We start from the raw sequence: 15046 nt of genomic DNA, 5'->3' as shown, positions 1-15046 counted from the left end.
CCAGACAGTATGACGTGTCAGTGGTCCTAGTTGCATGTGGACCAGACAATATGACGTTTTGGTGGTCCTAGACATGTGCGGACCAGACAACATGACGTGTTGGTGGTCCTAGATGCGTGCGGATCAGACAATATGACGTTTTGGTGGTCCGAGTTGCGTGTGGACCAGACAATATGACGTTTTGGTGGTCCTAGACGCGTGAGGACCGGACAATATGACGGATCGGGTTGGTGGCCCTAGGCTCTTGCGGACCGCAAAATATGACGTGTCGGTGGTCCTAGACCATGCGGACCGGACAGTATGACGTGTTGGTGGTCCTAGACGCGTGCGGACCAGACAGTATGACGTGTCGGTGGTCCTAGTTGCATGTGGACCAGACAATATGACGTTTTGGTGGTCCTAGACGTGTGCGGACCAGACAATATGACGTGTTGGTGGTCCTAGACGTGTGCGGACCAGACAGTATGACGTGTCGGTGGTCCTAGTTGCATGTGGACCAGACAATATGACGTTTTGGTGGTCTTAGTTGCGTGTGGACCGGACAGTATGACTTGTCAGTGGTCCTAGATGCGTGAGGACCGGACAATATGACGGATCGGGTTGGTGTCCCTAGGCTCTTGCGGACCGCAAAATATGACGTGTCGGTGGTCCTAGACCATGCGGACCGGACAGTATGACGTGTTGGTGGTCCTAGACGCGTGCGGACCTGACAGTATGACGTGTCGGTGGTCCTAGTTGCATGTGGACCAGACAATATGACATGTTGGTGGTCCTAGACGTGTGCGGACCAGACAACATGACGTGTTGGTGGTTCTAGACGTGTGCGGACCAGACAGTATGACGTGTTGGTGGTTCTAGATGCGTGCGGACCAGACAATATGACGTGTTGGTGGTCCTAGACGCGTGCGGACCAGACAACATGACGTGTTGGTGGTCCTAGATGCGTGCGGACCAGACAATATGACGTGTTGGTGGTCCTAGTTGCATGTGGACCAGACACTATGACGTTTTGGTGGTCCTTGTTGCGTGTGGACCGGACAATATGACGTGTTGGTGGTCTTAGACGCGTGAGGACCGGACAATATGACGGATCGGGTTGGTGGCCCTAGGCTCTTGCGGACCGCAAAATATGACGTGTCGGTGGTCCTAGACCATGCGGACCGGACAGTATGACGTGTTGGTGGTCCTAGTTGCATGTGGACCAGACAATATGACGTTTTGGTGGTCCTAGACGTGTGCGGACCAGACAATATGACGTGTTGGTGGTCGTAGACGTGTGCGGACCAGACAACATGACCTGTTGGTGGTCCTAGATGCGTGCGGACCAGACAATATGACGTGTTGGTGGTCCTAGTTGCGTGTGGACCAGACAATATGACGTTTTGGTGGTCTTAGTTGCGTGTGGACCGGACGGTATGACTTGTCAGTGGTCCTAGACGAGTGAGGACCGGACAATATGACGGATCGGGTTGGTGGCCCTAGGCTCTTGCGGACCGCAAAATATGACGTGTCGGTGGTCCTAGACCATGCGGACCGGACAGTATGACGTGTTGGTGGTCCTAGACGCGTGCGGACCAGACAGTATGACGTGTCGGTGGTCCTAGACCATGCGGACCGGACACTATGACGTGTTGGTGGTCCTAGATGCGTGCGGACCAGACAGTATGACGTGTCGGTGGTCCTAGTTGCATGTGGACCAGACAATATGACGTGTTGGTGGTCCTAGATGCGTGCGGACCAGACAATATGACGTGTTGGTGGTCCTAGACGCGTGCGGACCAGACAACATGACGTGTTGGTGGTCCTAGATGCGTGCGGAACGGACATGTGATGGGTTGGTGGTCCGAGTTACATGTGGACCGGACAATATGACATGGCGGTGATCCTAGACGCGTGTGGACCGGACAATATGACATGGCGGTGATCCTAGACTCATGCGGACCACACAATATGATGTGCAGATAGTCCTAGACGCGTGGGTGATAAATACGTGTAATTTATCCTTCTAAAGTTGGAATCAAACACATCTAAAACTGTGTCAGTCGGTAAATCTGTAAACCTAGGAAAAGTATTACTAAGAAAACTGCGGATCTAAAATGTGTTGCCTCGGTAGTGAATCAACCTGTTTCTCACATTACTGGCATTAGCACGCACAGCCGATAATTGTACACATAACGCTGGGAACTTGTTTATGAGCTGTTGTTCTTGCACACGTGAGTCCGCAATTGTCAATACCTTGTAAAGACGAGCGTCTTATCTCTAATTGCCGCGTAGCGTAACGTTGTGTTTCTACGCAGCGTCCTATGTTATTATTCCGCACAATAAACTGGAGATTCCTGTTCAGGCAAAGAAGCTGACAAGTGCTCATTAGAATCTGAGTGGAAAACTAGAAGCTTCACGCTCCTGTTTGGGTCTCTGGTCAGGATGGCGCCTTCTCACCATCCTGGGCTCGAACCTGGGCGACCAAGCCAATGGCAGCGCCGTGTACGTGGGCATGAGGGAGTGCGTCACCGAGGAGTGGACGTCAACAAGCGTCACCTGCGTCCTGCCCGTGCTGCCCCCCGGCCTGCACAGAGTGGACGTCCTCATCGGGGACAATGGCTACCCCCAGACCAGGTAGGACCTCTGCTGAAAATACTGCTGTAGCTCGTAGTGGCGCTGGAGAAAAATCGATTCCATCCCTGTTATTTATTCCGATACTGTATCAGTTCATCATTTTTAACAATAAGTTCGGTTTGAATCGCAAATCTTGTTGAAACGAGAATCGATTCTCAATTCAAATGTCACCCCAAAATCATGGCGTTGAATCGAATCAGTTTCTTGTCCATTGTTGGGCCGCCAAGAAATACCTGCTTCTCAGCTGTGGTCCGTATGGGTACTCAGTTGTAGTACACTTTTCCACCATTTGCGGCAGTAATGACAATATCAAACAGGCAGAAAAAGTCTGGCGCTAAAGTCATAGAGACGTTTCTTAAGCGCAAAAATACGACTAAAGGGGTGAATCTGTATTTTCATTTGCACTTTAATTTGTTTGACAGTTTAGTTCAACATACTCATTGTTCATTTAATTTGTTTATTTTAGCACAACATAAATGCAGCTGGGATAGGCTCCAGCGACCCCCCCGCAACCCTGAAAGGGACAAGTGGTAGAAAATGGATGGATAATTGTATGTACTGTTTATGCAGTATATTTGGTTGTTTTCTACTCAGCCTGACCTAAGTCTAAGGTTTATGTGCTAAATAAATAACACATGGGTTCATACCATTTGACAAGTGCTATAGGTGGGTTAGATAGAATTATTGAACACAATTAAAATCAAGAATAAGGTTACTAATTCAGTGTTAATGTTTAAGTAGGCCTCGGGCCCCTCTGTAGTGGAAAAATGTCCTTGCGTTGACATTTTAACATTGGTAGCGAACATAGAAAACTGGGGTCCAAACTTGTGATTTACAGAACTGAGGCAAGGCACCCCTCTAAGTCCATAGCCTTTTTGTTTCGTAATGGGATTTATGTAACTGAGGTGTTCGCCAAGGCACTCTTCTAAGTCCATTGCCTTTTTGTTTCGTAATGTGATTCATGTAACTGAGGTGTTGCTGCAGATTGTTTACTTCTTTAGTTATACGAGTGGTGTTCCTCACAGCTCCGTCTTAGCTCCTCTCTATTTCATCATTTGGACTTTTCGAATTCAGTTAAAAAAAAAACTCACATTTTTGCAGAAGGTCCTTAAAGACACTGGAAAAAGTCACAATTTTACCAAGTGTATAGTTCTAATTTCGGGTCAATATATTTAAATAATCTTAATACAAGTCACGATCATTTGTCAGTGCGACATGAGGAATTAAATACTACTTTTGAGCATCACAAGTTTGTTATAAGACACAACAATTTACAATACTAGTAAGATAATAATCAGTTTGAGTTGCTAATTTTAAGGTCACTTTTAAGGTTTTAAGGCCTAAATCAAACTTGCCAACCCTCCCGGATTTTCCAGGAGACTCCCGGAATTCAGCGCCTCTCCCGAAAACCTCCCGGGACAAATTTTCTCCCGAAAATCTCCCGAAATTCAGGCGGACTCAGGTCCTCCACAATATAAAAAAGCGTACCTGCCCAATCACGTTATAACTATAGAATGATGGAGGGCGAGTTCTTGGTTTCTTATGTGGGTTTATTGTTAGGCAGTTTCATTAACGTCCTCCCAGCGTGGCAACAACACACAACAACAGCAGTCACTTTTTTGTATACCGTAAAGCAGTTCGTCTGCCATAAACAGCAATGTTGTGACACTCTTAAACAGGACAATACTGCCATCTAGTGCATTTGATGAAAGCACTTTTGTGCGTGCCACACAGCAATGCATCATCAGAGAGGGTGTTCAGCATGGTTCGAAAAATAGTGACAGAGAATAGAACAAGGATGGACAATTCAACCCTTAACTCAACAATGAGTAGATGAGTGTTATGTGTGTGTATATGTGTAAATAAATGAACACTGAAATTCAAGTATTTATTATATATATATATATATATATATATATATATATATATATATATATATATATATATATATATATATATATATATATATATATAAATAATAAAATATATATATATATACATATATATATATATATATATATATATATAGCTAGAATTCACTGAACGTCAAGTATTTCATATATATATATATGAAATACTTGACTTGGTGAATTCTAGCTGTAAATATACTCCTCCCCTTTTAGCCACGCCCCCAACCACGCCCCCGTCCCACCCCGACCACGCCCACCCCCACCCCCCTCCCCCCACCTACCGAAATCGGAGGTCTCAAGGTTGGCAAGTATGGCCTAAATATAATTCAATATTTACATTTCAAATATAATCCATTTTGACTTATTCCAATGGCAGATTTTTTTTTGCTCATTACAAGCAAAAATAAGTTGTATTCATTTTTAAAAAATCTTTTTATGTATCTCTGACAAAATATATGAAGAGTTCCAGCCCAAAAAACAAAAAAACGCCATCGCTGTCCTGATGAATTTGAGCGGTCTGCGAGCACGGAAAGTCGACAAATGATGCGTTTACTCTGCTGTTGTTGTCTTGTGACGCAGCTGTCAATGTAAACCCTTGACCTAAATAGGTGTATGTTTGGGTGAAATTAATTCATTACAGTGATGTAAAAAAAAGATCTGTTTTCACTTATTTTTAGGGTCAGGCTGGCATGGATTCCTCCATCTGTACCAAAGTATCGAAAATTTCATTTTTGGACAAATTTGCTTTTTTCCAGTTTGGGACATTTTGATTGCTAGAAACGATTCAATTGCAGTTTTTTCACGAGAAGCTCCATCAAAAAAGATTAAAAAGTTGTTGTTTTTTAATTAAAAACTTCTTCTTCTTTTTTTTAATTGCTTTATGTGCTTTTGGAACTGAACTCTTCAAATAGACCAACATTTCTACTATGTAGGATGCTCGGGAATATATAAAACTACTCGTGAAGTAGGTAAGTCAGTAAAAAAATTTTAATAAAGCGGTTTTCACAGTTAAAAATGACAAAGTGCAATTACATTAAAACATCATAAAAATGATTAAAATAAGTTAAATGTCCAACATTTGAAAAGCAAATATTTTTTTAAAGAATCAACACTGTTAAGGTGCAAGTCATCACAGAGTCTGGGGGCTACAACTCGGAATGCCGGGGTCACCCCAGGTTTTAAAATGAGTTTTTGGGATCTTTCCCTACACCTGAAGGGTAGGGGCACAACAAATCAGGGAGGTACTGGGTGTTGTTGATAAATGGCTTTGGCTTTGCGTGGTAGAGTTTTTAACTTGCACTTACAGATGTAGCGACCATCTGTAGTTACTGACAGTGGTTTTCTGAAGTGTTCCTGAGCCCATGTGGTGATATCTTTTACACACTGATGTCGCTTTTTGATGCAGTACCGCCTGAGGGATCAAAGGTCCGTAATATCATCGCTTACGTGTAGTGATTTCAACAGATTCTCTGAATCTTTTGATGATATTACGGAGCGTAGATGGTGAAATCCCTAAATTCCTTGCAATAGCTGGTTGAGAAATGTTGTTCTTAAACAATTTGCTCAGGCATTTGTTGACAAAGTGGTGACCCTCACCCCGTCCTTGTTTGTGAATGACCATGGAAGCTGCTTTTTATACCCAATCATGGCACCCACCTGTTCCCAATTAGCCTGTTCACCTGTGGGATGTTCCAAATACGTCTTTGATGAGCATTCCTCAACTTTCTGAGTCCTTCTTGCCATTTTTTCCAGCTTTTTTGAAACATGTAATAACAAAGTTTCCCTGTTCGAACGTTAAGTATCTCGTCTATACAGTCTATTCAATTGAATATAAGTTGAAAAGGATTTGCAAATCATTGTATTCTCTTTTTGTTTACCATTTACACAACGTGACAACTTCACTGCTTTTGGGGTTTGTACAATAGTCAATGCCAGACGGTAAGAACGTGTGAATGATCATTTCGAGATCCGATTTTGACAACAAACCTCTCACTTTTGAGACGTTTCTCAGGCGATAAAAGCAGTTTTTGGTCAGTTGACGACTGACTCTCCAAAGACTTCGGCTGATCAAACACAACCCCAAGGTTTCTGAGCCTGGTTTTAACTGATGCACTCAGAGTACCAAGGGAGTTCTTGATCAGGAGGTTCTTTTTATCGGGAACAATGATCAGAGTTTCCGTTTTGTTGGAATTCGAAGACGGCCAGTTTTTTTTACGAGAGACACATTTCGAGAACTCTGATAAAGGAGCAAAACAGTTGAATATCATTTGATAAGACACATTTTCAAAACCACGGATCAACCGACCAAGTACGGCCCCTCGGTACGTCGCTTTCTGAAAATGGTGATTGAGTTGAATATCCTTGTCTTGTAGCAACGGTGTGAACGCCACCATCGAATACATCCTGGAAATCCACGCCATCTCCCCCACGACTGGTTCTCTGATGGGAGGAACCGAGCTGACCATCTCTGGATCTGGTTTCAGCCCAAACATCTCAGACAACACAGTGTCTGTTGGTAAGCAACCCGAGGGCCACCATTTGTAACAATTAACCTATTGCTTTGCTCCAGTCATTCCACGAACAGATCTATCTCCAAGCTAAAGAGCAATAGTATCAGCTTCCACGTGATCTCACGCATGTTTTTTTTGTGTGACAGGAGGATCCGAATGCGAGGTGAAGGCGGCCTCTGAGAACGAGCTGCAGTGCGTGTTGAAGTCAGAGGAGCGGACTCACATTGTTACCAACCAGGGAGTCCACCACAGTAGGTTTGCGTTTCGCTCCTTTGTTCACATGTCAGAGGGAATCTCAACGCCGGCCGGATTGACTTACAGAAAACCGCTCGGAGCACTTGTCACTAAGAAACCCGTTGTTTTGCATAATTATGCCAGTATTGGCAACAAAACTTGTCGTCTTAGCAAGACTTCCATGCTCTGTGTTGCACAGTCCACGGTCCAGGATATGCCTGGGACCCAGCGTCTATCGCGGTGGATGTGGGGGACACCGTGACGTGGACGTGGGAGCCGCCGGCCTTCAAGAACAGCTTCCGTTACGCTGTCTTCCACGTTTCCAGCCCTGGTGGCGCCACCGCAGAGGAACCCCTCTTCTCCAGCGGCGAGCCCCAGCCTGGAAAAGGTAGAGAGAAAAAACACGTTGTGACACACCATTGGAGCTTTTCAGCACATCTGCTCCAAAAACTAAATATGTGACCTATTTGCCCTTCCCCCTCCCCGCAGGCTTTTTCAGATACCGTTTTACCATCCCGGGTGTCTATTACTACAGTAGCGGTTACATCGACCAGGACAAGAAGTTACAAGGTGTTGTGAGAGTCCAACCTCGGGGCCAAAGCGACAACGAGGTCACCATCAGCGTGGCGGGCGTGGAGGCCAGACATGTGACTGGAGGTGGGTTTCCTTTGTTTATCATTGGTGACCCTCAGAGGAAGTTAAGAAAAACCATCAACGGTTCACACCCAGACAAACGTTAATGTACACTAGTAGGGATGCGTGGAATCCGGTACTTTTTTGGCACTGACCGATTCACGTAAAACCCAAAGGTGCAATATTACAGTATAGGGTTGTCTCGATACCAATATTTTGGTATCGGTACCGGTACCATAATGTATTTCGATACTTTTCTAAATAAAGGAGACCACAAAAAATTGTCATTATTGTTTTTATTGGAACAAAAAATGTTAGTGTACATGAAACATATGTTTATTATTGTAAATTAGTCCTTAAAGGGGAACATTATCACAATTTCAGAATGGTTAAAACCATTAAAAATCAGTTCCCAGTGGCTTATTTTATTTTTCGAAGTTTTTTTCAAAATTTTACCCATCACGCAATATCCCTAAAAAAAGCTTCAAAGTGCCTGATTTTAACCATCGTTATATACACCCGTCCATTTTCCTGTGACGTCACATAGTGAAGCCAACACAAACAAACATGGCGGATAGAACAGAAAGCTATAGCGACATTAGCTCGGATTCAGACTCGGATTTCAGCGGCTTAAGCGATTCAACAGATTACGCATGTATTGAAACGGATGGTTGTAGTGTGGAGGCAGGTAGCGAAAACGAAATTGAAGAAGAAACTGAAGCTATTGAGCCATATCGGTTTGAACCGTATGCAAGCGAAACCGACTAAAACGACACGACAGCCAGCGACACGGGAGAAAGCGAGGACGAATTTGGCAATCGCCTTCTAACCAACGATTGGTATGTGTTTGTTTGGCATTAAAGGAAACTAACAACTATGAACTAGGTTTACAGCATATGAAATACATTTGGCAACAACATGCACTTTGAGAGTGCAGACAGCCCAATTTTCATCAATTAATATATTCTGTAGACATACCCTCATCCGCGCTCTTTTGCTGAAAGCTGATCTGTCCAGTTTAAGGGACTGTGTGAGCCAAGACATCCAGGGGGTTTAGCTCGCTCGTCTGCGGTATTAAACTGCCGCCATTGCTTGCCGTGCTACCGAGGACCTTTGTCCCTGAATTGCTCACACACTCCGGCAGATTCAATGGGGGTCTGGCGGCAGATTTCTTTGACTTTATCGTTGGAAATGCATCTGCTTTGAGTGTCGCAGGATATCCACACATTCTTGCCATCTCTGTCGTAGCATAGCTTTCGTCGGTAAAGTGTGCGGAACAAACGTCCAATTTCTTGCCACTTTCGCATCTTTGGGCCACTGGTGCAACTTGAATCCGTCCCTGTTCGTGTTGTTACACCCTCCGACAACACACCGATGAGGCATGATGTCTCCAAGGTACGGAAAACAGTCGAAAAAACGGAAAATAACAGAGCTGATTTGACTCGGTGTTTGAGGAAATGGCGGATTGTTTCCCGTTGTGACGTCATCGCTCCAAGAGCGAATATTAGAAAGGCGTTTAATTCGCCAAAATTCACCCATTTAGAGTTCGGAAATCGGTTAAAAAAATATATGGTCTTTTTTCTGCAACATCAAGGTATATATTGACGCTTACATAGGTCTGGTGATAATGTTCCCCTTTAAATAAAATAGTGAACATACTAGACAACTTGTCTTTTAGTAGTAAGTAAACAAACAAAGACTCCTAGTTAGTCTGCTGACGTATGCAGTAACATATTGTGTCATTTATACACCTATTATTTTGTACACATTATGAGGGACGAACTGTAAAAATTGATTATTAATCTACGGTACTTGTTCATTTACTGTTAATATCTGCTTATTTTCTGTTTTAACATGTTCTATCTACACTTCTGTTAAAATGTAATAATCAATTTATATAGAAAAGTATCAAAATACATTTTGGTACCGGTACCAAAATATTGGTATCGACACAACCCTATTATCAGGGGTATAGCACCAAATTCTGTGCTCCTAAAGGGTCCTTCCATTCCATTGTAAATCCAACGTTGCCGCCCCGTACAGACACACTTGGTATGTTTACGTGCAGTAAAAAACTAATTTGGTTAAAACCAGGTTCTAGAAACACTCAAAGTGTCTTTAAACACTCCGTTTGTAACTTTAATCAAAGGTCTTTGAATGCACCACGGTTATGGGCAATGAGATTTAAATGGCTTAAAACTTTACAAAAGCCAAGGCCACCCCCGTGCACAACATTTCCACTCAACAAGTAGTCCAGTCAGGTCCTGACTGGCTCTTCTGTCTCCTCCCTCAGTGTCCCGTCGCGTCTCCAGGTCTAACCACGAATGCGTCGCCACACCAGAGTGCCTTGAGTCCGAAGTGACGTCAGGCAGCCTTTCCTTCAGCACCTCCGCCTGCTTCACCCCCACGGTCCACTCCATCTGGCCCAACCAGGGTTCCTACCACCAGCACATCCACATCCAAGGAGACGGCTTTAGCAACGTCAGCTGTGCCATCGAGGTTTGTACTAAGGCGTTGCACTCACTCTCCAGTGAGGTGTCTTGGTTGACATGCGGCGGTTTCATGCAGGTGACGGTCTGGGATGAGCCCTGCCAGGTGGTCAACAGTTCCCGGTGGGAAATCTACTGCCAGCTGAGCGCCAACAACAGTCTTCCCGTTGGCGTCGCTCTACCTGTAGACGTTCGAGTTAACAACTTAGGCAGCGCCATCATCGCCGTGGCACAGGAGCTGGACCGCCGCTTTGTTGTTTTGCCCGTCATCGACTCCGTGTCGCCCTCTGAAGGCAGCTCCACCGGCCACACCAGGCTGTTGATCCACGGTTCTGGGTTTTCCGAGGGTGAAGTAACTGTAGCCGGCCAAGTCTGCGATGTGGTTTCAGTCAGTTACACCCACGTGGTGTGTGACACGGCCCCTTCCCTGCCACACCATGGCGACGTCATCTTCCAGGCGGGGAGGATCCAGAGTTCCTGTCGGTCCAACTGCTCCTTTCTGTACTCGTCTTCCATCGCTCCAAATGTCACCGCTGTTTCTCCCGACAGCATTAGCGGTTTAACCAACGTCACCATCTCAGGCGCAGGGTTTGGTACCGACCCAGAGGATGTGGCGGTTTTCGCTGGCGACATCGAGTTGGAAGTCTCCAACGTGGCTGAGGACGCCATCACGGTGAAGGTCCATGCTCTCCCTGCGGGCGACCATGACATTCACGTGATTGTGCGGAGTAAAGGCTTGGCGTCCGGGGACGTCACCCTGGCCAGTCAGGCCCAGGCTGTCCTGAGCCCCTCGGAGGGGAGCCTGGCAGGGGGTACCCCTCTCCTCCTCACTGGGAATGGCTTCCTTCCTGGGAACACCAGCGTGATGGTCGATGGTGAACAGTGCGAGATCGAGGAGGTGACGCCCGGTCAACTGAGGTGCTGGACGCCTCCTCACAGCGAGGGCTTGGTATCCGTTAGCATCCACGTTCTCTCAGTGGAGTACCCTCCCCTCAACTTCACCTACTCTACAGGCCACACCCCCATTGTCAGCGCCATCAGTCCCTCCACTGGTGAGCACGGTGCACCGTGAACATGAGTCCGCCATAACCTGCTTGACTGTCCTGTCCGGCCCTTTCATCACAGGACCGAGCGCTTCAGCAATCACGCTGAGCGGTTCCGGGTTCGGCACCGACACCCAGCAGGTGACCGTCATGGTGAACGACGTGAGCTGCAGAGTGCTGACGGTCGCAGACAACCGGGTGGAGTGCACTGCGGGGGACAACCCCGGCGGGCAGTACCCAGTTATGCTTCGCCACCACATCAAAGGTTACGCTCAGTCCAGCGTCAGGTTTACTTACGAGCTGGTGCTCAGCGGCGTGCAACCCAATGAGGGTAAGCACACCTCGACGACGCAGGATGGGATTTTGGACGCATTTGTTTGGTTTGGCTAACTCTGATCTTTTTGTCCGCCCCCAGGTAGTTTTGGCGGTGGCGCTGAGCTGACCATCCAGGGTTCTGGGTTTGACCCGCTCAACTCGGTCGTGCTGATCTGCGAGGAGGAGTGCCAAGTCGACAGGGAAGTGTCAACGCCGACACAACTCTACTGCGTGTCCCCGTCCAACAACGGTATTGCCGTGTTTTTGCCTTGTACCAACATCTCAAACTGGCTGTTGTTGTTGTTATTCCACATCATTTGAACTCTTTTTCCACTCACTCGCGTGGCTATTCAGTTGTCAGAAGCAACTTCATGGTTGTTGAAGATGCCGTCAGTCACTAATCACAGCAAGGAATGTGCACCGGCTAGTTTCAATGGTTTTGTCTGAGCTGTCAAAGTCCTTCCGATGTGAATGTACCGACCTTATCTAGGAATGCCGTCTGCCTCTGCAAAGACAAAATAAGACAAAGAGATGTCACGGTTGACGAGTCGTGGCCATTCCTCTCATCCCGTTGTCTGCTTGTGTCGCACGTGACGGCACCTATAGGCTCCGACTCCGAGGTGAGGTGCACGGTGGCTGTGGCGAACCCACTGGATGCTGTCAATGTGTCGGAGGGCTTCACGTACAAGTCCCAGCTCACGCCCGTGATCAGCGAGGTGTATCCACGGCGAGGAGGCACCGCCGGCGGTACTTGGCTCACCATCGTCGGCTCCGGTTTCAGGTGCAGGCAATTTCCAGGACATCCCGTTTTTTTGTAACCTATTTCCACCATTTTTACGTTCGACTACTCCTTTCACATTTTAAAACCCATTTTAACCGTTCCACCTTCAAAACACTCCTCATCGTCAGGACAAAAAACAAGTTGGTTTAGGAACTAGAAAAATTCCGGATTTTCCCGAAATTCCAGGAATTCCGTAATACCATTTCTCAAATAGAAATGTTTCCACTTCAACAGATTTGAACAATTCCAACACCAACCATTTCAACTCATTCAGAACATTTAAGTTTTTTACTATTTTCAAAACAATTCCCACTTTTCCTGAAATTTCCGTTAAAATTATTGGGACATTTTCCGAAGTTTCACAATTCCCAAATTTTTCATCTGATTCTAACCCTTCCAACTTGAAAATATGCAGCCTGTTCAGGAATTGTGTGCTCTACTTCAAAAATTAAAAAAAAATTGAATTGTTAAAAAAAAAAAGACTTCCAAGAATTTCCCGTTTTTAGGGATATTTTCTACATTCAAAATAAATTGTCCATTTTTCAAACTTCCACGATTCCCACATTTTTCAACCGATTCAAACCATTCCACCTTCAACACATTCAACTCATTCTGGACATTCAAACTACCATATTTCCAATTTCAACACATTTCCAGGAATTCACGTTTTTTTGCAACATATTTCCACCCTTTTTACCTTCGACTACACTTTTCACATTTTAAAACCCATTTCAACCTTTCCACCGTCAAAACACTCCTCATCGTCAGGACAAAAAAAACAAGTTTGTTTAGGAACTACAAAAATTCCCAATTTCCCCGAAATTCCAGGAATTCCGTAATACCATTTCTCAAATAGAAATGTTTCCACTTCAACAGATTTGAACAATTCCAACACCAACCATTTCAACTCATTCAGAACATTTAAGTGTTTTACTATTTTCAAAACAATTCCCGCTTTTCCCGAAATTCCCATTGAAATTATTGGGACATTTTCCAAAGTTCCACAATTCCTACATTTTTCATCTGATTCAAACCCTTCCAATTTCAAAAATATTCAGCCTGTTCAGGAATTGTGTGTTGTACTTCAACAATAAAAAAAAATTTAATTGTTAAAAAAAAAAAAAGATTTCCAAGAATTTCCAGTTTTTAGGGACATTTTCTCCATTCTAAATAAATTGTCCATTTTTCAAACTTCCACAATTCCCACATTTTTCAACCGATTCAAACCATTCCACCTTCATCACATTCAACTCATTCTGGACATTCAAACTACCATATTTCCAATTTCAACACATTTCCAGGAATTCCCGTTTTTTTGCAACCTATTTCCACCCTTTTTACCTTCGACTACACCTTTCACATTTTAAAACCCATTTTAACCGTTCCACCGTCAAAACATTTGTCTTAGTCAGGATATAGAACCAAGTTGGTTTAGGAACTAGAACAATTCCCGGTTTTCACGAAATTCTAAGATTCTGTAATACCGTTTCTCAGTTAAAAATTGTTACGACGTCAACTTATTTATATAGACTTATGTATATAGCCCCCTCCTGCTCCGTCACTGATAAGACTACCATGGCAAATTTCTCTCTACATAGCAACATTTTAGGGCTGGGACAACTTAGTTGACGACATCAAAAGACGGATATACAGTGGAGGCCAAAAGTTTGAACACACCTTATCCTCATTCAATGTGTTTTCTTTATTTTCATGACTATTTACATTGTAGATTGTCACATCAAAACTATGAATGAACACATGTGGAGTTATGTACTTAACAAAGGTGAAACAACATGTTTTGTATGCTAGTTTCTTCAAAATAGCCACCCTTTGCTCTGATTACTACTTTGCACACTCTTGGCATTCTCTCCATGAGCTTCAAGAGGTAGTCACCTGAAATGGTTTTCACTTCACAGGTATGCTTGAAGCTCAGTGGAAAAGTTTGCGATCGCCAGATTCCAATCAATGCCACTGTAGAAAAAAGGACTTTTGAAGTGATGTGCAAACTGCTAATTAGAACACATTTTATGGGGAATTCATTGGAAAAATGTGTTGCACCACTTCACTCAATACCGGTTTGTTACCAAAAGAACAATAAATCTACAGATTATTCGATTAATCAGAACAAAATAATCGATTAACACAGTCGAGAAATAATGGTTGGGTGCAGCCCTCCAACAGACTGGGACTGGTCTTGAGAACCAGTAGCACTGGGTTTGGTCCCTGGTCGCAGTAAAGTCATCGTTACCATGATGTTGAACTGCGTATTTTGCAAACAAATACAAAAAAATTATTGAAATATTTGCTTACAAAGAATTTTAGTACATGCACAGAATTACATTGAGTCAAATTCAAGGATAGAAATCATCACATAAAGAAACGTCCAAATCACCATTCTTGTGTATTCCCATTCTACATTGATTCCAAATTTTTATACATAGACAGCATACAAAAACTTGTTAAAAAACATATATATATATATATATATATATATATGTATATATATATATATATA

The 15046-nt window shown here is 44.3% G+C and overlaps 1 protein-coding gene across 1 annotated transcript in view; it reads left to right on the top strand.

Moving 5' to 3' along the window:
- Positions 1–15046, top strand: part of pkhd1l1.1 (PKHD1 like 1, tandem duplicate 1) — an 81132-nt gene that overhangs the window by 36202 nt on the left and 29884 nt on the right. Inside the window, exons 31-40 of the mRNA XM_061930839.2 lie at positions 2424–2616; positions 6899–7041; positions 7183–7287; positions 7470–7658; positions 7760–7927; positions 10197–10402; positions 10472–11444; positions 11518–11766; positions 11851–12000; positions 12357–12531. Of these exons, the coding sequence (XP_061786823.2) occupies positions 2424–2616; positions 6899–7041; positions 7183–7287; positions 7470–7658; positions 7760–7927; positions 10197–10402; positions 10472–11444; positions 11518–11766; positions 11851–12000; positions 12357–12531 (2551 nt within the window). The remainder of the gene's footprint in view (positions 1–2423; positions 2617–6898; positions 7042–7182; positions 7288–7469; positions 7659–7759; positions 7928–10196; positions 10403–10471; positions 11445–11517; positions 11767–11850; positions 12001–12356; positions 12532–15046) is intronic.

The sequence above is a fragment of the Nerophis lumbriciformis genome, linkage group LG37, assembly GCF_033978685.3.
Source record: "Nerophis lumbriciformis linkage group LG37, RoL_Nlum_v2.1, whole genome shotgun sequence".
NCBI lineage: Eukaryota > Metazoa > Chordata > Actinopteri > Syngnathiformes > Syngnathidae > Nerophis > Nerophis lumbriciformis.
Note: the sequence above shows the minus strand (reverse complement) of the source record. Positions and strands in the feature narration are given on the sequence as shown.